General features: G+C 37.8%; 1 protein-coding gene across 1 annotated transcript in view; it reads right to left on the bottom strand.

Annotated features, from left to right (window-relative positions):
* taf3 (TAF3 RNA polymerase II, TATA box binding protein (TBP)-associated facto) overlaps positions 1–24,016 on the bottom strand; it is a 49,044-nt gene that overhangs the window by 6,889 nt on the left and 18,139 nt on the right. The window contains exon 3 of the mRNA XM_058773090.1: positions 4,293–6,001. Coding sequence (XP_058629073.1) covers positions 4,293–6,001 — 1,709 coding nt within the window. The remainder of the gene's footprint in view (positions 1–4,292; positions 6,002–24,016) is intronic.

Genomic DNA, 24,016 nt, shown 5'->3' with positions numbered 1-24,016 from the left:
GTTTACTGTACAGAAAGTAGGGGTGGGCGATATACCGGTAAAAAATTTGTCAATCGGCTGAGATTTTTGACTATCATCTCTATTGCGGTTACACGCTCACATGACTTTGCTGTGCTACGTGGTAACAAAAACTTATCGTTTGCAGTCAAACAAGTGTTTTTAAGCCGTTGAAATGCAATCAGCAGCGAAAGGGAACTCATTTCGCTATATGCATGCGCTGTCTAAAGACGGTGCTCATAGAGCACGGGACTATTAAACTGAGTTATTTCTGCCGCTTTAAGGGCCTTGAAGAGTTAAATACACACATGTATGTCTCAAAATGCCCGTCTTTGCAAGTATTCTCGTAAACACAGTAATTTAGGTCTTAATTGAAAGCAAACAGCTGAGAAAGAAAACACGTTTAACAGTATCCGGGCAGCTCTTATAGTGACAGCAGTCTAATATTCCTGCTGTCTGTCATTCATGTTAATTAAACAACAAAAGAGAGTTAATCGTTCACTGCTCTTGACTAAATCACTTTGGTAACTTTAATAACAAGCAATTGGACAAAAAAACTACAGTAGAACAAATAAATAAGAAATGCTACATTTGTATAAAGTAATCAAATGTATAAAAACATTGCATATTTTTCACTGTGATATATTTCTTCTTATTAGTTTCTTTTTCTTATTTAAAATCACTGACTAATTCACTTGTCAGCGATTAAAAATCTCAACCAGAATAAAGGGAGATGGTTGGTCGACAATTGGGGGTAAATAGTGCCAGTTCTGGCTAACTTTACGGTTAACAAATTCTTGAAATGAATCAGTTAAAAAGGCTCAAGTTAACAGTTGGAATGAGTCTTACGTATTGCTTGCTGAATCAGTCAAAACAATTGCAGAATGAATAACCAAATCACATGCTGATAAAAATATGTATAAAAAGTGATATAAAAAGTAAATTATATTAAAAAAAGCATTTAAATATAATTTTATTTTTTTTTTACAAAAAATAGTACCGTATGTAGTTTAGTAAATAATTAAATTTACCAGCAGGACTGGCAGTAAGTAGCAACAAATTTTAGGTTCTTAACAGTCGTTAAAGTTTAAAATGCAAATAACTTCAGATTGCGATATCTCCCATTCGGAAGGACGACACCTGTGTTTTCTAACCGCAGTCGGGCAATGGGGAACAGCCGTCCAACACACGAGCGAGTACAGACCTTTCAACCTCCCTAAGGAAGGAGCTAAGGCCATGTGTCTAGATGATAAGGCCCGTGTACGTGTGTGTGTGTGCGCGTCTGTAAGAACGAACGTGTGCACACACTCAGGGTGACCCACAATAGCAGGACGAGATAGTACTATCTGCTTATGTTAATTAGTCTTTAAGTGGTTGAGGAGGTGGCAGCAATGTCTTTCTCCCTAAAAGTGCCCCATCCTACTTAACCTACTCCTATCACGATTAGGCCCGCTCATTCAAACACGCACTGCACGTGCACCCAACATAAATGGCTGCGGGATCGCGTAAATTGATTAATCAGCTTCTAAATGGATGTAAAGTGCTGTAGCTAGCATGACCTGAAGGCCAGCGTCGCTCTTTAAAAGTGCTATGAGCTAAAGAACCGATAACGAAAAAGTGAAAAAGGAACTCTCGAAATTTTACAAGAGCGTAATACCATAAAGCACAATACAATTAAATATGATACAAAGGCCCTTTTTGTGTCGTTTAGCAAAGAGTCCGTGTTCAGTAGAGGTGGAGATTAGAGAGTGTGAGGAGACTCTTCTCAGGTTGTACAATGGAACTTGAATCAAAATCACATGGGATGCATTTACACACAATATTAAAAATAAACAGGGGTAAATTCAATGCCCATGTTGCTAATGACCCTGATCTCACATTTTGAAAATATTTCATGTAGTTATGGCATTCATGTCATCCCTGGAATGTCTTCAAGATTCACAGATGATGGAACCACGCAGAAGCACTGAGTATATCTTGGCCATCACGGAATACCCAACATGACTAAAAGGATTTCCGCAAACGGCTTGAGACTGTCTACTGCACTGGACAATCCAAATCCATTTATCCTGTTGTCAGAAGCAGCGCAAACACGTGGAGTATGTCAGAAACAAATAGGGGCAACTGTTGATGACTCATCATGCCACATCCGCTGATTATAACGGTTTCTATTTGCTAATTGCATCACGTCACTCATGTTTGGTGTAACGACGTGGTGTAAGGCTTACAAGACTGAAAAAAAAAAAAATCAGTGTAATTACTGACTGGTTGTTCTGTAACAATAATATATCATCTGAAATTAGTTTTTGGCTGATTTCAACAATACCTTTCTATACAACAAGGATGGGTGATAAACGATAACATATGGAGATTCACATTGAAATTAATTTCATTAATCACCATTTTTGGTGACAAATTTGTAGTAAATCATAAAATGAAAAATAAAAAAATAAATAAAATCAACGGAAAACACAGAATTTAAGTAAAAATAAAATGGATTTTGTGGAGCCCTAAATTAAAAGGTAGGTACTTTGTGGAGTTTAATTGTGAACAAAGAAGTTATGTGTACATTCAAACGTGGAAAGGTTTTCATTCCCCATTAATGGTAAATTGATATTGTGATAAATATCGATGGGAAAACACATTGTGATAATATGTTTTGTACACATTATAACTTTTTTTTAAAATTGAATGTCATGTTTCAATTAAAAACGTGAAGATGGCGGCAAAAAACATTTTGTTTTGACTTTTTGCCACTTGTTTTCAAGCAAGCAACTAAAGACTAAGTAAAGACTAAAGACCCATTTTGAGAAAAAAATGGCATAATCTCTTTCTCTTGTTTCCATCTCTCTGTACACTGTATCATTTGTTTCCACTTTTGCCCCCATCTCTTCTCTCTCTCCCGCCATCGTTCTCTCTCAATTTCTGTAATTCCGTGTTTGGTAGCAGTAGTTCCGTGGCAGTTCTCAGGAAACAGCACTGGATGTTGTGGTTAAGGTCCAGAGATAGCAGATTGCATTGTGGTCCCACAGCATTGGCATTGTAGCTGGATTTGTCCGGTTTTATGTAAACGCAATACTCTTTTCACCTGAACTAATACAACCAGTGGCGTAAAGCCCCTTACTGCTACCGACGGCATTTTTCTGCTAATCTCTACGGATTTAAGTCCCTTGCACACATACCTCAGGCCAGGGACTGATAACCCCCCCGGCTCCCCACCCCCTCAGCTCTCTCCCTCTCCTTTTTTCCTCTTTCCTCTCACTCTCTTGTCTCTTGTCTCTTTTTCTTTTCTCCTGGATGGCAGCAAAGCAGCCTTGCAAAAAATTAAAGTGATGGAAAGATTTAAGCAGGTGGAGAACGAGAGAAATCACTTTCTCAATCCCATCTCCCAGTGGCAGCAGGAGACGGAGAAAAAGATGGAGAGAAAAAGAGAGTGCGGGGGTCAGGGATTCAGGTAACGAAAGAAAAAGAGACAGAAAGCAGAAAAAATGGAATTCCGCAGCAGTCCAAATCAATTCAAGCTGCTCTGATGTGGTGTACATACATTATCACTGTCATTGGACGGTGAAAAGCGATTGGAGGATGAGTTTGATAAAGAAGAACTAACACACTCTTTTGCTCAAGCTCTTTTGCAGACACACATACGTATACACGCTGTAAAATGGGGTATGAATTGGGTAAACAGAGGCTTTGAGGTGTATTATCCCTTGTTTGATTTGCACACAGATTGATAGTCTATTGTGTATGTGTGTGTGTGTGCACAGGGGCTCCATGCAAGGAGCAGGATTCCAGGGACAAATCGACCGGAAAAGACGGAAATGTAAATGTAGCTCAGCGATCTACCTCTGATCTCAAAGGTACACACACACAAGGACAAAAAGACAGAAAGATACACACACACTGAGCTAGTAACGGGGCCAGCTGGTAAATCTATCTGTGTGACTCTCTTGTGTATTGCATTATTGATGCTGCACCTGATAGTCATATTGAATTCATGTGGAAGTTTTATGAATGGCCTATGCGGCCTTATGTAGTTGGCATTCAATGATGAGTACATCATGCAGTTGCATATGCATACGATACAAAGCTGTGTACATGTACACCTTGTTGCCTCCGCATATTGTGCTTCACTCAGAAATACGAGGTTAGAGATATAAAATGGTTGTGAAGATCATTTCATGTTGACTTTAACTAGTTCTAACTAGTTTAGAGTAGCTTGTGGTGTAAGCAGTGAAAGTAGCTTTCCCAATAATGCGTGAGACCAGGGACTTCGTAAGTGCTATAGGGCGTCTTACCAATAAACTTGATTTCTCAAGTTTTGGCTTGTCTTTCTCCTTTTCCTTTGTCTTTTCTTTCTTCTCTTTGTCCTTCTTCTTCTCCTCTTTATCTCGCTCCTTCTCCCTTGCCCGTTCCTTCTCCCGTTCCTTTTCGCGCTCCTTCTCTCTGTCTTTCTCCTTCTCTTTTTTCTTCTTCTTCTCTTTCTTGTCCTTTTTCTTGTCCTTGTCTTTGCTCTTGGTATCCTTGGGGTGTGGGAATAATTTATCAGGGAGTATAGGTGGCAAAGGGGGCAACATTGACGGGATTCGTAGGCAGGTCTGGGGGCTGAAGAGTGGGCTGGTGGCGCCAACGGCAGCGGCGATGTCTTTGGTTCCTTGAGATATCCTCTTCTCCTCCTTGCCTCGCTCCTTGCCCTTGTCTCGTTTCTCTTTCTCTTTCTTGCTTTTCTCTTTATCTTTCTTCTTGTCCTTGTGCTTGTCCTTCTCTTTCTTCCCGCTAATGCCGTCTCTCCGCTCTTCACCTCCCAGCAATAGCTCCGGCCAGGGCATCTTGTTCTCCTCTACCTGCCCTCGCTCCTTTTCCCTCTTCTTCTCCTTGTTTTTCTCCTTGTTCTTTCCTTTCTCTTTGCCCTTCTCCTTGAGTCGCTCCTTGTCTTTCTTCTTCAACTTGATCCTGATGTCTTTCTTTAGTTTTTTCTTCAGAAGGGTAGCGGTAGCAGGGTCTTTCCGTTCCTGGGGAGGTTTTAGAAGTGGCGGTGGTGTGGGAGGTGAGTCAGGTGGGGACGACAGGTAAGTAGGTTCTGGAGGTGAAAGACTTGTGTGAAAGACCTGAATTGGCTTTTGAACCTGATTGGCCTTTCGGATGACCTCGTCTATAGAGTCATCCATCGTCCAGCGATTAGGTGGGTTGAGATTTGGGGGAACTGGTGGAAGTGGGTGTTTTACGGTGAGAGCTTGTGGAGGTTTGATGTGGCTTAGTATATGTTTGGGTGCAGGTTTTGGAGGGTTTGGCACCTCACTGTCTGAGTCCGAGTCGTAAGCAAATGGGTCTGATGTGCCATCTCCAGCCGCACAAGCCCGTGCAATCACAGCAGCAATAGAGTTCTCAATATCCTCGTCTCCTGTATCTTGAGCTCTGAACTGGCCATCATGAGAACTATCATCTGCAGGAGGTCCACCCCAACCACGTCCAGTTGCACCCAAAAGGGCAGAGCTTGGCCTTGGGCTGCGGGGGCTTTTGGGCCTACCTGGTGACCTCTTTCCTGCCTTCTGATTGGTCTTGGGTGGGGTCAAAATAAGTGGTCGCCCCAATACACCAGTGGGTGCAGAACCAGCACCTCTTTTGGGTGATTTGTTCTTCTGCCGTGCAGGAGAAGGTGAGGGCAGTTTTGGCTTGTGTCCAGGTGTAGGGGGTGCCAAAGGAGGTCGGGGTAATTCAGGGGAGAGGGGAGGGGAGGGGGAATGGGGCATGTGTTGGGAGTTGAGGGAACTGAGAGGTTCCCGTGGCTCGTAACTCCATTCGGGGCTAACACCGGGTTTGCTGCTCAGGCGGGGTCTCTTGGCGGCGGGTAATAGACCCTCAGGCCTGGGACTCTCTCCACCATGACAACTAAGCCAGTTCTCATCATTCTCCTCTTCCTCAACCTCCTCTTCCTCACCCAGGGAGACCTGCATGGCCTCGGCAGAAGTGCCCATATCTGCAGGGACCGGCTCCTCCTCTTCCTCATCTGCCAGAAGGAAACATACAAATATAAATCAAGTGCAACCAGAATTTGCAAAAAGCAAGAACAGAGAGTTGAGAAACAGGATCAGATAAATGTGCAAGCCAGACTGAAAACCACTAATTACACACCTGATTCAGCCCTGTTTTGTAAATAATACAGATAATAAGAAAGAAAACATGAGAGGGAAAAATAAGAAAAAAAGGGCAATATTGACATATGAACAATATTAACAGAGAGGGAACATCTCAGGGTGGAATGGAGGGCGGATATCAGAGCAACAGATCAAAATCATCCACACCTGATTACGCAGCAGAACAACAGAGCGAACAAGATACACACACACAAAAATCAGACCCACATTCAAGTGCGGAAGCAATCTCTGGTTAAATCAAACTTTTTTTAATGTCTCCAAACACTCCAAATGCACACACACACACTACACACTAGGGTGGCGTGATACCAGTTAACCAGTGGTAATCTGGCCACTGCGACTTTCCGTACCACAATGGATGACAGGAAGTGCAGGCAGGGCCCTCTGACACTCTCTATTATAAATAGTGTAATCTATATGGTAATATTGTTGTATTCTATAAGCACAGAATGGGGATAAGATAACATTGTGACTTTAGGCTTTCTTCCGGCCGGTGGAATGGTAATAGTTATCAAAGGTTATTTGGGAATGACACGCCGGCTGCTCTCTGATTGGCTGGGGCCGGTTATTTATGATACGAATTATGATAAAGATGATGTCTCTTCTGCGTCGGTCGCTCTCCCTCTCCTCGGCCCTCTCCCACAATAAATTGCTATCGTTAATCACGGGAAGGCTTTGTGCCGGCGTGATTACCGCGCCAGCACCGTAATAAGAATTTTTATTTAAGGGAAGAATATGGATTTGTCATCGCCTCCTCAGCATGAAGTAAAGTGACAGTATTTCACAACGCTGACATTTAATTTGTATGGAAAAAAAGGAAAAGCAGCATGGGTGATATTTGCATTTTATGGCTCTATCCTCCATTTCCTTTCTTCCTGGAATAGAAGTACTCTCTCTTTTCTTTCATACTATTGGACGTTTCCACGAACAAGGTACAAAAATACAGTCTGAAGTCAATTTTTTTAATCCACTAAATGGTCAGTGTAAAGAGGTTCTTAACCTTCAGGTAATTTTGTTCATCCACCTCATGAGGTCAAGTTAAGAAGTTTTAAAATTAATTTCTTCTAAGTTGAAATACATAAAAATTAAACACTAGAATGGGTGACTCATTACTTATTCAGGACCAAATTAGTTTGTAGTTGTTAATGATCAAATAATTTTTTTTTACCTATAATTCAAGAAACTATTTGTTTTTAATTAACTTTTTTATTAACTCTGGCAACAGGGCTAAAAGGTTTAGATTAATTAATGTTGCTAACACATTTTATATACATACTATGAGTTTTATACATATGCTATGCAGAAAGTGTCCAAATCATTACACACTGGAACGTTACATTATTTGCAATAGGATGAAAATCATGTGGCAGCTAAAAAAAAAAGAAAAAAGGACATGGCTAAATTTTACATTTTCAGTAAAAAATTAATCTAAAATTAATCTAATTGGGTGGGGTGGATATGATGTTTAAAACTACTTGCATTTTATTGTGTGTCAAACATATGTTAATACTAATTAATAATAAAAAATAAATAAATCTAATAGTCATAGTTCTCAGTACACATGGCGTTTGTGCCTGTAGTGATTTCAAATCAAATAAACGACATCATACTTAAGACCCACATATTACGTGAAAATCAGTGTGTGTATGAAACAAAGTGTTCATGGGAGGGATTGAAATGAGAGATATCTGCAAATGCGTGTGATCATTTTCAGACATCAGGCCTCTACTCGTCCGTCCAGTGGAGAAACAGCTCCGCTTTCACTTGCAACCAGTTTCTCTTTCATCTGATATCAAAAAAAAAAAAAAAAAAAAAAATTCACCCCCTCCTTCCCATTTCATTTGGCACTGCCGAAGAAAAGCACAGATTTGTACACTTGCACACATAAACACACGGCGCTTAATTGATTGTGTCACTTACAAATGCGAATAAGACTAAAGACAGGGAGTGATAACGGGAAAAAGCCACTGTGCCAAAAATGGTACATGGGAATGAAAACAAGCTTACACACACATTGTGAAGTAATTAAAATGGATAGATAAGAAAGAGAGTGAATGAGAAGAGAGAGAGAGCTGTCAATTTACTGGAGACCAATGCCTGATGCAACTAACCAGCTTTCTCGTACTGACACACACACACACAAATAGTTAGGTATGGTGGTGGTGGTGGGGGGGGGGGTCATATCACTTTCATTAAAATCTCCCCCACCCCTCCCTCTGTGGTACATTAAAAAGGAAAAGTTGGATTAAGGCCTACTGCAATTAAAAGCAGCTCATTTATTGGGGGGCTCCAATCAATGGAGAGTGCGAGAAGCAGGCTAAACGAGAAGAGATAAGATGCGTTTAATGTTCCAATTCCGCACAGCCTCTGTGCGGGACAATTACTAACATCTGAGAGCGTCCTGCGTGCATGTGCAAAAAATAAATAAATAAATCAACCTGTAGGAGTGTTTAATGAACATCTACACCACACAAAGATTCCCAAAACACCTTATACTGGTTTAATTGCAATTATATGTTATCATATTATGAGTTAGAAAAAATAAAAATAAAATTCATAATAATAAAGCACAATACTATTTTGTCGTCTTTAATTAAAATGTAATAGTTGCTCTGCCTCTGAAATGTTTTGATTTAGATTTTTTAACATGAAATCATAAAGCCCATTTCATTGCAAGCGGTCTTCTTTTTTTTTTACTTTTCAATTTCCGATGAGAAAATTTGGGTTCTATTTATTTATTTATTTAACTCAGATTGGATTGCGAATACAGTTCCATCATAAGTGTGCACAAGAGTTTTCCTTCATAAAACTATATTGAATATTTGTACACTATTAACAATCCAAACAGATAAATGACAACATATAATTATTCATAAACATGTTATGTATAAACAGATGTCCAATAATTCAGCTTAGTAAGTGATCTGCTACATGTTGTCTAAATTATGTGAAAATCAAGTGACAATATCTCTACTAAATATTAGCATTTTTAAACAATCTGTATTGTTGTCAATTATTTAATTAGTAAAAAAATATTTAAACTTATGATTTCAAATTCTATCAGGTTTCAACAAAATTAAGCATTTATTAATTATTTTAGTGTAAAATATAGGCTACAGCTTAAAATTACAGATTGGAGTATAATATGAATGCGGATTTAAATAAACTGATTTATAATATCAGCCATCATATTATTTATCGACTAAACTTCCTTGATCAACGCATCCGTAATCAACTTTAAACATGATGCATAAGAAAAACCTGCCTGGTGTGAAATAAATGGGAGCAGAAGCAGAGTTTGCCGTGACTTTGACCTTGTCTGCAGTATCTATCTTAAACACACACAAATGTACCACGGCCTTCTGTCCTGCAGCGTCTCCTTGCTCTCACGACCTTCACGTCCAGCAGGGAAACTTCTGCACGCTTCCGGCTGTAAGTTATTCAAGAATAAGCTTTGAATAATTGTCCCGCAATATGAGTCTCTCTGATTAATTGCCTGAGATAAGAGCAGCTTCTCTCTCGTTCTGTGGCTCCGGCGCTCACTGCAGGGCCCTGCCGAGTCCCCTAATCACAACACACACTGTTTATCTGAGAGTGTGGAGATCCGGCTTTGCTTGGGTTAACATGCAAGAGTGGGTTTAACACAGACTTGAGCAAAATGTTCAAGGAAGTACATTATAGCATGTATCAAAGTGTACATGAATCTAGTAGGCAGCGTAGCCATAGACACAATATGATTCATTTTGTATCAGGGCAGCGATAGTTTTTTACTTTAATATATAATTTGATTTGCTATGTAAATGAATAAGTTATATAATATTTATAATTCATATTACATATTTTGTATATTTGTACACTATAATTCTACATTAAAATTAATATGTTAAATAGTTTTGTGGTAAAGTCTGTTCTTGGATAATCCTCTAAACTTAACGAATGAAGGTACTTTATCTCAAACGATTTTTGTACTTTATTTTTGATCAATTTTACTTGATAAAAATGACTTGCGCAAACTGAAAGATGTTATTCTTTATGACAAATGATCATATGAATGAAGTCAGGCATCAGTACAAAACAACTTATATGTTCATCTGTGACCCTGGACCACAAAACCAGTCATAAGGGTCATTTTTTTTAAAAATTGAGATTTATACATCATCTGAAAGCTGAATAAATAAGCTTTCCATTGATGTGTGGTTTGTTAGGATAGGACAATATTTGATACAACTATTTGTAAATCTGGAATCTGAGGGTGCAAAAAAATCTACATATTGAGAAAATAGCCTTTAAAGTTGTCAAAATTAATTCTTAGCAATGCATATTACTAATCAAAAATTAAGTTTTGATACATTTACGGTAGGAAATTTACAAAATATTTTCATGGAACATGATCTTTATTTAATATCTTAATGATTTTTGGCATAAAAGAAAAATCGATAATTTTGACCCATACAATGTATTTTTGGCTATTGCTACAAATATACCCCAGCGACTTAAGACTGGTTTTGTGCTCCAGGGTCATGTGAATTCTACAATAACCCGATGGTGTGGTAATGTTTGAAAAAAGTCCTAATATACCTACTACGATGTAAATAATATTGCAAAACGTCAACCAGAAGTTTATATACCATTGGTATACACTGTCATTTCATCTATGTTTTAACTACAAATAAAACTTTAAATTCAGAGTGACAGCCAACTTCTAATGTCATAATAAAGGGAAATGCACACAATGATAAAGGCAGTGAAAATGTATTTACACATCAAAATTCTTGATGCTGGTTTGCCTAAAAACAGAGAACGGGGGGGAAAAAAACCCATACAAAACTAGTGTGCGGAAAGAGACAGAAATATTAAAGTTTACTGATAAACACACAGGGCCTTTGTGGTGTCAGAATGTAACTATCTTCAATAAGAAACCCACATTCTCTTTCTTTTCATGGACACACAAGCGTGTTGAGGTAGAAAGGTAAAGCGAATAGAGTAAGACAGTGGTGAACACTTAACACTCAGCTAATAGCAAATCTTCTTTCTCCAGTAATTTAGTGCCATGCCTACAGGGCTCAGAGCCTTTGAAGTGGCAAGAAATGTCAAATCAATTATTGCTTTCCTATAAGAAAAGAGCATTTTATTGGGCTTTCATGCCAATAGTGTACATTGCGTGATTTGAGTTTGGAGAGAAAAAAAAGGTTCATTTGGAATTAATTTACACACTTCGACAGGAGTCCATCAATGACGCCTGATTAAAGTGAAGTGGTTTATTTGGACATTTCTTTTCTCTGACTGCACCCGTCTCTGTGCCACAGACTTATTTGACAAAATAAGTCTTCCGATCAACGGTAAATATAGAGTAATGATATTTTGCACCTGCATGGACAAAGGTAGGGCTGGAGGGTAGTGAACACTTTATTTTTCAAGCACTTTTTATTTGGCAAACAGTTTCTAAATCATGTAAGGCAGTTGTGCACCCATTGCAATAAGTTTAATATATGCAAATCAGTTCTACCAAACTATACATACATACATACATACATACATACATTACATACATACATATATATATACATATACATATATACACACACACACACACACACACACACATATATTGGCCATTACTGGATATATACCAGCAAATACTGAATATTTAATTCACATCTCATAATTTTACATATTTTGTAGTCATCTAACATTCCCTTAAAAACGTAAATATTAAATACTTAATACTTACAGTGATAGTTCAGTCAAAAATGAAAATTCTGTCATCACTGACTCACTGTTATGTTTCACTCTCACATGTATGACTTTGTAAATGACAAAATTTTCATTTTGGGAGAACAATCCCTTTAAAACAGCAGTAATTTAATAAAACGGTAAAATTTCAATAATTTAAAATGACTGAATTATTTTTTTTAGAGTACATTTTATTTTTTATATATATATTTAGACAAATCTGTATATAGATAAATATAGACAAATAATATACAATTTTAATATCAACCAGCAATATCAGCAATAATCGGTTTTGGCCAGAATTTTAATATTAGTGCATCTCAAATAAATGTTGTTATTTATTGCTATTCACAATTAAAACAGGACATGTAAATACATACGACTGCATATTGTTCTTTTTAATACTGAAAAGAAAAAAAAGTGTAAATGATGCCTTGATTATTTTTATACTACAATGTAAAAAATACTGTAAATAAAACAAAGATTACTGGAGTACAATTTACAAGAAAACACTATTTCTACTTACAAATTTCAGGTTTAATGTAATGTTTCTTACCAATTATTTTTTTGTAATTATTTCTAAATGACACTAGTAAGCATTCACTAGTAAATCCTAAACCCTTTTTTTTGTAGATTTCAATTTAAAACAGCAATTTCACAATTTTTGCTTTAAATTTTTTGAATATATTTAGCAAGGAATACGAGTTCGGATTAAATTATGACTCCTCTGATCGTCAACAAATCATCCGAGAGAGGAAGAATACCAGCTAACAAGCATTTTCCAGAACACTAAAGTGCTATTTTGGAATATCGAGCGGCGTGACTACTGGGAAATCAAACAACAGACACCTTTCGCTTTATTGTGGCGCAAGGTCTTTTGTCCATCGTTGTGACTCACTGTCTTTCACAGTCTTTCTTTCGTTTTTTCTTTCAGGAGCGCGCTGGAGACAGACAGACTGGTGCGCCCACATGTTCTCAGCGCCATACATGGAACTTCAGTTGAGTAACGCTCCCCTCCCCTCCCTCCCTCCCTCCCTCCCTCAGCCGGCACACAGATCAGGGGCCCTGATCGCCTTTGCGATTAGAAAAACCGCAGAATTTTGCCGTTCCCCAAAACAAAGTGTTTTTAAGGCTTCTGTTTTCTCTAGCCCTGGCGCCACCAGGAGTACAGTAAACAATAAACACTGACGGATGAAGCCTGTTGCGCACACAACACACACGGAAGCAAGCACGTACACACACACACCGCACGCGTAGGTGTTCAGGATCAACGTGTGAGCGCTGACTAATTTGAATTGTATTGAGAGGCAGAGCATGGAGGTATTGTGTCAGTGCCTGTTACACTTCCCATAACCCTGTCATCGGCCTTATAGACATCGAAAACCTGAGACAGCGCCTGCACGACGCCAGGTCACCTGCCTTGAACTCGTCAGCGTGCGTAAAACTCCCAAAACAAACGCCGTCTTCGCCGGATGCCATTAATGTATTAAACGCAATCGTAAACGCGCAGTTTGGCTAACGACAACAAAAAGACCTTGATATTTTGGCCTTGTTAAATAAACAGGTCTTAGAGTTGCCGTTATCGATACATCAGGACAAGTTTGCTGGCAAGCGAACAGCGCTGAGGGGAAGAAAAAACAGGCCAGTTGAACACTTAACGGTGGACTTATGGCAAATTGACTTTTACTTCAAAGTGCTCCACAATTATGTCTTTCAGCAATTAGAGTGCTTGAAAAAACGGAACCCACTTGAGCCTTGCCAGTGAACCGGTGGAGGAATGCCCTCTAGCCAGCTCACGGAGGGGTGGGGGTGGGTTGGGTATTGTCCTGGGAGTCTGAGCAACTCAGACGCCTTGGCAAGAACGCACATCTGAAACCAGCACTGCACACACACCCATGCGATGCATGTCAGAGAAGGGTCAAAAGCGGGGTTAAAAGCGGGGTTAAAAAGTACTTTCCCGCACACAAACTTTTGTGACACGCACAATAAATGTTCCAACAGATTTATACACAAGAAAACTATTAGGCGATCAAAAGTTGGGGAGGATGTGTAACAAACAACTGCAATCTTAGTGCATTTGAATCGTTCCCAGGTTTAATACTGTAAGAAACAGGAGTCTGGTCTCCGTTCATCAGCGATGCTGAAGTCAGGAAGCTTTTGCTCCTGTGTTCGGTTTTAATGCTAATAACACGCCGCTATCTGAAGCAATTAGACTGCATCCGATCCCTATCAGGTCTGTGTGTTCCCAGCGCATCTAAAGAAAATGTTTGCGTTTGAAAAAGTCCATCACATAAACAGATAAGGAGCAGTGCAGTGCAGCGTCTAGCTGAGTTGACTTTGTTCCTGCGCAGATCAGTAACGGCGACCTACTGCTGGTTCTGATGAACTCTCCTCTTGCTACTGCAGAACATACATTAACACGTTGCGAAGAAGAGATACTCGCACAACGTATGTTTTTCAAGATTTGAATTTATTATAATAAATGTTTTGAAAAGTACAAGATGCAATCGTGTATAATTGCGCATATTTTGACAGCTTGGAGGAAGTCAGTTTTTTTTTCTCAAAAAACAAAAGAAAAAACATTTATTGATGAGTCTATATTACTAATACATATATCGAGTGCCTCTTTTTAATCAATCAAATAGATAATTAGCAAAAATGTAGAATTGAAGAATTTTAATTGCAATGTGTACAATTAAAAACAAATCCAACTGAAAAATTTTCATTAAAAAAAACGGTAACACTTTACAATAAGGTGTCATTTGTTAACATTAGTTAATGTATTAACTAACATGAACAATGCATTTATTACACTATTTATTCATCTTTGTTAATGTTAGTTAATGAAAATACAATTGTTCATCGTTTATTCATGTTAATTCACAGTGCATTAACTAATGTTAACAAACACAACTTGTGATTTTAATAATGCATTAGTAAATGCTGAAATTAACATCAACTAAGATTAATAAATGCTGTAGAAGTATTGTTCATTCGTAGTTCATATTTACTAGTGTTGTTAACTAATGTTAACTAATGAACCTAACTGTAAAGTGTTACCAAAAAAAAAATAGGCACAAAATAATTTTTAGAAAAAATAAATAAATACCTCAACATATTTTTACTTAAATATAAACATGTATCCAAACTTATGACATTATTTAAAACGTGGAAAGTACATATGCAAATTTTGCATACATTTCCTTAAAGATAACAAATTCTTTGAGATGTCACTGACAATGGCCTAATCTTTCGGACATCAAAAATGTTCAACAATAGTTATCTAATCCGTCTGAGCGTCTGCGCGTGATGTGGGAGGAATCCAGATACACTACATTTCCAACATAGAGAGCCGGAGCCATCACGCAAAGCACGTTCGGACAGTGCAGTCGAGCACAAGGAGGTCTCGCATACAGTAGTAAAACAGTTATGGTGTTGTTTCAAATCTTTACTATCATTTAAATCTGGCCCACTTACAGATGTTTGGTTTGACAATAAATAAGCCATGCAATCTTGAATAAAGTCATCAAAACACAACAAACTAAAAAAAAAAGGAGATGAAGTTTATTTTTAATTATCTTTTAAGGTTTAACCGCTCAAAATAAATGTATAAAATCTGATATACAGACAGGCTCAATTTCAAAAGTATTTTATTTGTATGATCAACAGAGAACAAGATATTATAATATTATATTACACTTGCAAATGGTAAAATATTCATGTAGCTTTACTTTACTAAAAGTAAGGGCATGTTGGCTATTTACAAGTGCAATTCAAAATGAACATTCCTGTGGCCAGGTCGTGACCTTTCTGTGAGTGTCTCTCGGGTCACGGGGTCAGGTCAATCAGAGGGGAATGTTATCCAAAGCGCTTTATTTATTTATTTAATCTTTCATCTGACTCCACTCCTTTACCACTGCCCGGGATTATCCGAAAACACGAAGGGAGAGACGGAGGAACGGGGAGAGGAGACCGCTGCTTCAAATTAGCCAGAATAAATAATCGGCGCTTCAAGTCAATAAACACTGTACTTTACTTTTTTATGGAAGCAGTCAAATAAACTTTTTAAAAAGTTTCTGGTAGGTAAATAAAGGAGCTAAATTCAGACAAAGTGACCGGCCGATTTACGCTCATCTCTTTTTCTTTTGGTCGGAACGTCCAACTTATGATTGACGTCTAAATTCGTAATGAAGACATGCGGTTTTTCAAGCTTCGAGAAGTATAAAAATATAACAGAGGACCTTCTCAGAAAGGGACCATGCACTTGAGGAAGCTAACCTATTTTTCCTACCACATTCTGGTGCATAACATGGTCGGACTGGTTTGAAGTATAAAGAACGGGGGAAATTTAAGGGAAAAAATGTCTAATGTTTCCGGTTCAGGATGAGTTTGCTTTGACAGGTCACCATCCTGTGGTCTACCTGAATTGACCGCTTCGGAGTCTATGAACTCTTCACCTTTTGGTGAACTACAAGCAGGAACAGCAGAGAAAAGGAAAAGAAACAGAGGGGGTCTACCGCCTAGTGGAGGGGACCCGCATGAGGGTTGTGGAACCAAAGTCTTGAACGTTTCCTACATGACCAGCGCAACACAACAATACGCCTCATTTAGGCTTAATGGATGCATTTAATGCGCGTGCAGTCAAATATATGTGTGTGTGTGGCATATTTATATATTTGTATTCATTAATAATGGGTGAAATACCAAACAAAGTTCATGCATGTGCATACATTGTGTGTTGGTATGTTGTGTGACAGCATCGTGTGGGAGAACAAGTGTGCGTGTGGGAGTGTGTGCGTGTACTGAAGAGAGCCCAAACAGCTCGGCGCCAGCAGTCTGCCCTTCCCGTAACGGCTGAACGACGGCAGAAGACTGAGAGAGCGAGAGAGAGATTTGCATCTCTTTGTGATAGAGAGGGCCAGGATTCCTCGCGCCCGTACGAACAAAATACAAATAAAAAAAAGAGAGAAATTCGACAGAATGGCACCAGGACAAATTCCACTTGGTGCCGGCGTGTATCAGTGTCGACACACACAGGTGACTTACAGACACACCAAATCACACAAAGCAACAACCGAACGTACGCCTTCACGACCCCGTTCAGGTGAATTTCCAATGCAACTTGAAGCCTCATTTAACCAAGCGAGAGACGTTAATATGGGAGTTCAATTCCAATAGGAATATTTTAAAAGGCTATAGAAATTAGATCAAAATGGGTCAATTGCATATAAGGTGGTTTAAAATTGTTGCACTCTCTGTATTCAAATGAGTTTGATATGGTTTTTGGAAACATTTCAGTAAAAGCTTAAAGTAAAATCAAGTAAAATAAATAAATAATAAAAAGTGAGTGAGAGATGTTTTCAATCATTTAAATTATATACACTACAAGTCAAAAGTTTCTGAACAGTAAGAATTTTCTTTTGCTCACCAAGCCTACATTTATTCGTTCCACAGGGAAATAAATTACAGAAATGAAGACTTTTACTTAGCAAGGATGCTTTAAATTGATCAAAAGTGATAAAGATTTCTTTATTTCTATTCCAGATAAATTCTGTTCTTACGAAACTTTCTATACTCAGCTGTTTTTAACATAACAATAACAAGAAATGTTTTTAAGCAGCAAATCAGAATATTAGAATGATTTCTGAAGGATCATGTGACTGGAGTAATGATGCAAAAAATTCAGCTTTGAAATTACAGGAATAAAATTACATTTTAAAATACATTCAAATTAAAATGTTATTTTAAATAGTAAAAATATTTATTTTTGCTGTATTTTAGATCAAATAAATGCAGGCTTGGTAAGCAGAACAGAATTCTTTAAAAAACATTATCAATCTTACTATTCAAAAACTTTTGACTGGTAGTATAATATATTATATACACACAGATTTTAAAATGTCATGTGGTGTAACTATATATATATATATATATATATATATATATATATATATATATATATATAGTTACACCACATGACATTTTACAATCTCAACTAACCTTGCCTAATCATAAAGTCAAATTATCTGATAATTTAAGAAACTTGCCATGGTCAGGTTGTTTTTTGTATTTTTTTTTTTTGTTATTTGATGTCTTTTAAACTCAAACTTTCACCACAAACAAATAGAAACAATAATAATCCTATGAGAAGAAAGCAGGAGGGTCTCCCCCCCCCAAACACAGCGGAAAACACATTCAAATGTGTCTTGCTTTCACATTGGTGTATTAAGATTACTTTAATTTTTCCAATTTGTTTTTATTTTCTAAAATCGTACAAAGTGCTGGGTCGACACACTACAGGCAAGCAGTAAAATAAAGCTCCTCAATCTCAATATGTGAGGAATATAATCCCAAACTAGCCTACCACTTGAGACACACGCAACTCAATCTAAAAACCCCCATATATTAAAAGTGTGTTTAAGAAGATGGGCTGAACTTAAAAAGACTGGCTGCTTACTCCTACAAAAATACGTTTGTGCTGCCGTCGGCACAATTGTGCAGCCCAAATATTTTACCACAGAAGGCACTTGCTCTGTTCCAGTTCACTTCAAATGTCAAATCAGCCTTCTGAACGTACAACTTTTTTCTCTTTGGTGCAGAACAGTGACACTGTGAATCCAAAAAAAGCTTGAACAGGCCAAAAACAGTCTGAGGTGAAGACATTCAACCTCAGATATTTGTTCTTGTGGTATTAAAGTGAGAACAAGGTCATACCCAAGTATGGGTCGATGTGGTTGTCCACAAAAAGATTAGTGGGTTTGACTAGTTCATGTAGTTTTCTCAACATGTCAGAACTTTTCTGACTTTTAAATTTACCCATTTCTTACAAAGTTAGGAAAAGGTATCCAAACACAACAATAAGCGCAAAGAGCTCCAGCATGCGTTGTGCGCCCAACACTACGGCTGCCTGTAAAACTCATTTTCATATTTCTGTGCGACAGCAGACATGTGGAGGGAGCCACTCCAAGTCAAACAGGAGAGCAGGCTGTTTAGACTGCATTAATTCCCTTGACGAGCTTCCAAACCAGCCCACTTAAGGTTATTAAGGTCTATAAATACCGTGTTACCCTCGTTAAGATACATAATTGCTTAATTTACATTTTGCTTCCTCCCTGAGAAAATCGGAAGCCATTACACGACTCCTAAAAAACACCCGTCCCCATGATTAACCCGTCGCCAGAGCTGGCCAATCAGCTGCTGAGCTCAGCCGTTTCACAGGAAACTGCCGAGGAGAAAGATGGGAACTCAAGGAAGGACAGTGTATTGGTCAGGGTGTATTGTGTGCTTGAGCATGTGATGAAATAAGAAAGGAGCATGGAGAAAATTTTTTTTTTTTTTTTTTTGAGAGTCAATGACAATTATTTGTGAGTAAAGTGCACACATACAGAGAATAAAGAACATAGAATATGAATATGATGACAACGAATAAGTGTCATTCTTTGAGATAGATAGACAGATAGATATTTTTTTATTCCAAAAATTCTGTTTTCTTCTATGGGTAGAGTTTGAGTTAATCTATAACAATAACAATGAGCGTTATAATAATAATAATAATAAAATAAAATAAAAACAGTAGAATTGTATTATAAGTCATTTAGATAGATAAGTGTGTGTGTGTGTGTGTGTGTGTGTGTGTGTGTGTGTGAGAGAGAGAGAGAGAGAGAGAGAGAGAGAGTGTGTGTGTGTGTTTTGGCTGTGATGGGTTGAGAAGAAGCTGGATGTATACTTTTATCTAATGTTACACCTAAATAAAGTTTGGGTCAGAACTGGCTGTAATTCTTTACTCAGGTTAACTGATATATAAACACAGATCTTCATAAACATATGGATAATTTGATTACAGCCCGACATTTTCTACATGTCATACAGGACATACTACAATATACAGAGAAAAAGAGAGAGTGTGTGTGTGTGTGTGTGTGTGTGTGTAGGGATTTGCACTCCTCGGCCCACTCAGGAAATCCCTTAAATTATGTTATTAGATAAACGGCGCAACACAGGTCAGCGCAGGGCCAGACTGTGTCTGGGAACTTTGTGTCCATGTTTGTGTGCATATGCAAGTGTTTTCCTCAGGGAGAAACATCACAGTTACGTCATGTAGTTGAGTGCTGATCAATATAAGAGCAGTGGACATTTCAGTGGAAATCATCTTATAACACTGAAATGATATATTAGCCAAAGACAGAGTGATCATTCGATCCGTTTTGCCTCGCCACTCATAATATGGATCCATGTGCGTTTCTGCAGGTGGTGTATTTGTGTGTATGTCAGTGGTAAAACAGAATTAGGGGCTTGGTTATGTGGAGCCAACAGTAGATAAGAAGCCTAAGATGATGAAATATAAAGCAACACATGGCCTAGACGACCTCACTCTGATCAGTGATAACACACACACACACACGCTCTCAAGTGCTTGTGTGATTCATGATAACAGCAGCACAACACGCACAGGGCCAAACACTTTATCAACAACAGAATTACAGCATGATATAACATCTGATACAGAACTATACTCCTGATACTGCAGTGTAACAGAGAGAGCACTGAATAGAATGAAAGAAAAAGAAAGAAAGAAAGAAAGAAAGAAAGAAAGAACGAACGAGCAAAGTAAAAATTGAGCAAGCCAACAAGTGAGCGAGCAAGCAAACAAACAAACAAAAGCAAGCAGACAAGAACAAAACAAGAATTAAAAGGAAAGGAACAAAAGCATGTTGGGGCAAACACAATAATAAACGACGATGAAACAAATGAGAAAACCAACAAACAACTGAACGAAAGCAAGTAGGTAAGAACAAAAGCAAGAACTAACAAAACAATAAACAAAGATAACACAGAATAAATATAATATGCTATACTTTTGTCATGACCTTATCATGGAAATGATCAACGGCGCCCAGTTATTATCTTGGAATTATCAACAGTTAAGCTGATTTTGCATTTTTCATTCAAATTGGGTAAAAATATATGACATTTGTCAGTTCAATAAAATAATGAGTAAAAAAAGTAACATCAAAGCTTCAATGTGCACTTGAAGCAAAGCAAACAAACAAATAAAAGCAAGCAAACAAGAACAAAATAAGAAAAAAAAAGAAACAAAAGCACATGGAAGCAAAAACAATCAAACAACAAACAAACAAATGAACGAAAGCAAGCCGGTAAGAACAAAAGCAAGAACAAACAAAACAATAAACAGAATAGGCTACACTAGGTTAATTTTGTTGTTGTTGTTTTTAAGCAAGAACATTATTGCAATCAATAATCAAATAATGAGTGAAAAAAAAATAGCAGTTTAAATAACACTGAATAAGTGCACATGATCACACTGAACAAAAGGAGGGTCAAGTGCACTGCATTGTGGGATGGCGAAAGAAACTGCATACTACAGATGTAGTAGTATGTTAGTATACAAGAGTCCCTCAGTCATGCTACATAAAATATGACATTTAGAAACCAGTAAATCCCTAAACACAACAGTTGACGCTAACTCTAACTCTACGAAGAGAAAAGCCCCACTGCAATCCTCTATGCAGAATTTATCTGCACCGCTTGACTAGGATTCACAAGCGGCTACGTCTTAGGGTATGTTTCAGTGCAAGTAGATGTGAACACGTTTATCGGATTCTCTCGCGTTTCAACTGCAGTCGATCACGTCGTGTCTGGAATGCGATGAGCTACGGGCCGCAGAGAAACCCAGTCAGCGATAACTGATAATGCCACGTGGGCATATTGCTGTCTGTTAGCCACATCTCTCTACATTTGTTACAAGCCAAGTAAGTAACAGAGCTATATAACAAAGCAAGATACGGAGTATGTGGATTAGGTTTCGGTGAATTCGGTGACGAATGAGGTTTGACTATTTATATCGCAGCGGTCGATGCGAGTGTGAGGGATCAGGTCCACTTAGAATGCGTTTAGGCTGTAAAAATAAAATGGCACGAATGGTTTACCACTAAGAGTATTTTACTTGATTTGCCATTGTTTTTTCCTCCCACTTCTTCATTTTGAAGACTCGTCCATCACGAGTTCAATCCAGAAGTCATCCAATTAATCCTGGACTCTCTTCTTTCTGTCCGTCTCTCATCCAGTCGCTCTATCTCTCTTTCTCGCCCGACTCTCCTATCAGTGCATTAATCTAAGCTGTGTTTCCTTGCCTCTGCTGGTGCCATGAGGGCAAACGCTCTAGATGGAAAAACCCTGTTTGTATTCTGCAGGCGCGTCGTCGGCCCCACCGTCTTTCCCTCCTCTCCATCTTGCTATCCAATCTTTTGCTCTCCATTCTCGGCTGTCTACACTGTACTCTCTCCATCTCTCTGTCTTCTTGTTGTTACGTTTTAAATTGCTGCTTTCAGTACAAATGGTTTCCATTAAAAAAAAAGAAAAGAAAAAAAAGAAATAGCATTCAGGAAATATTTTCAAAGTTCTGCAATATTTGTTTGCTTTCATGTGAAGTATGCACATGGCATTCTCAAACTCATGTTCAGTATTGGCAGATCAATTAAGAATCGAATCAAAATTTAGCCTGTTCAAAACTGGTGGATTAAATAAAAACCAAAGCAAGCTAAATTGTGCCTGTTCACATGGCTATTAGAAAAATTGAACAAAATTTTGAAAAATATTTATATCATTCAGGAATATTTTCTGCTCCTGTAGGAAATAATGTGCATGGTCTTCTCAAACTCACGTTCAATACTTGTGGATCAGTTAAGAATGGGAAGAAAATGGCTGTTAAAAAAATAAAATAATAATAATAATAATAAAATAAATATATTTCTTTTTTTTTTAACAGGAATTTTTATATAAATAACCATAATTTATATATTATATAAATAACTTATAAACAAACAAACTAATCTGAAGATCTGAAATAATTATGAAGGTTGATTTAGACTTACATTTAAAATTATAAATTAAGAGTGAAATCAAAATCTCTCATCGGATTTCATACGAAAGAACAAAAATTCCAAACATCAGGAAAATATTCGAAGATCTGAAATATGATGCAACATATCACATGACCTAAAGGACTATGTTTCAATACTGGCCGACTGAAAAAAAAATTGAATAAAATGACAGTTAATAGCAGAAATATTTATACATTTATTCATTGTTTTAACAGAAAAAAACAAACAAACAAAAATCACAAACAATTGCCATTTCATACTATGACACAAACTACCTGTGCATCGAAAAGATAGTCGTTTTGACATAAGATACACACAAACACAAAACCGTACATTCGCATAAAAAGCAGCACAGCCTCTGCTTGATATAATTCATAAATGCAGAGTTTCACTACCTATGCAGATAACGTGTGAAGTTACAGCCAAAGCCGCAACTCTGACGGCACAAAACCGATATGCGTTATCTAGCTACCGTTCTTTCTGTCGGTGGACAAGTGTGCTTCCTGCTCCACTCCACAGCCCCGACACACCTCAATAGAAACTCCCTCATTCTGCCCCCTGACAGATCATTTATATCACATAAACCTTAGCCAGTAATTATCTTTTGCTACAGTCTGCCAATATTCTGAATGACAGTCCTATATTGGCACAGTGAAAGTCAATACTTTGTTGAGTGCAAATTCAAAATGGACCTAATTCGACGTCAGGGTCGACCTCCCGCCAAAACATCCGTCTCTAGATGTTTCTACCTAAGGCGGTTAGCATTAGAAGCAAAGTCAGGTAGCTATTTAACAACAGAAAATGCTCTTAAATAAAGAGTAATTCTATGTGGAAGACGAAACAATAACGACAGGACCCAGACCTATCACTTGCCCGGTCGGCCTAGGGCTATTTTATTTGTATTACGTTATATGTTTATTAATCTAGCACATGCTGTCTTGGAAACTTTTCTGTGATGTTCTAAATAACATTGCACACCAAGTCTGAAATTTTCGTCCGAAAAATTAGCACGTTGAAAAATAAATGCGACCTCACGATGTGTCAATCACGTTTACACACTGCCTCCGAAACTTTCGACCGTCATAAAAAAGTTCGGATCAGGTTCGATTTTCTGCGTTTTCACATTCGTAGCAAGCATAGGAAAGGATGACGAATACGAAAAACCGCAAGTCTCCAAGAAAAAAAATTGACACCAATGCTACTAAAAAACTATTTAATTATATTTTTGTGATG

The sequence above is a fragment of the Onychostoma macrolepis genome, chromosome 04, assembly GCF_012432095.1.
Source record: "Onychostoma macrolepis isolate SWU-2019 chromosome 04, ASM1243209v1, whole genome shotgun sequence".
Classification (NCBI taxonomy): Eukaryota; Metazoa; Chordata; class Actinopteri; order Cypriniformes; family Cyprinidae; genus Onychostoma; species Onychostoma macrolepis.
The sequence above is the reverse complement of the archived record's forward strand: the minus strand, read 5'-3'. Positions and strand labels throughout refer to the sequence as shown.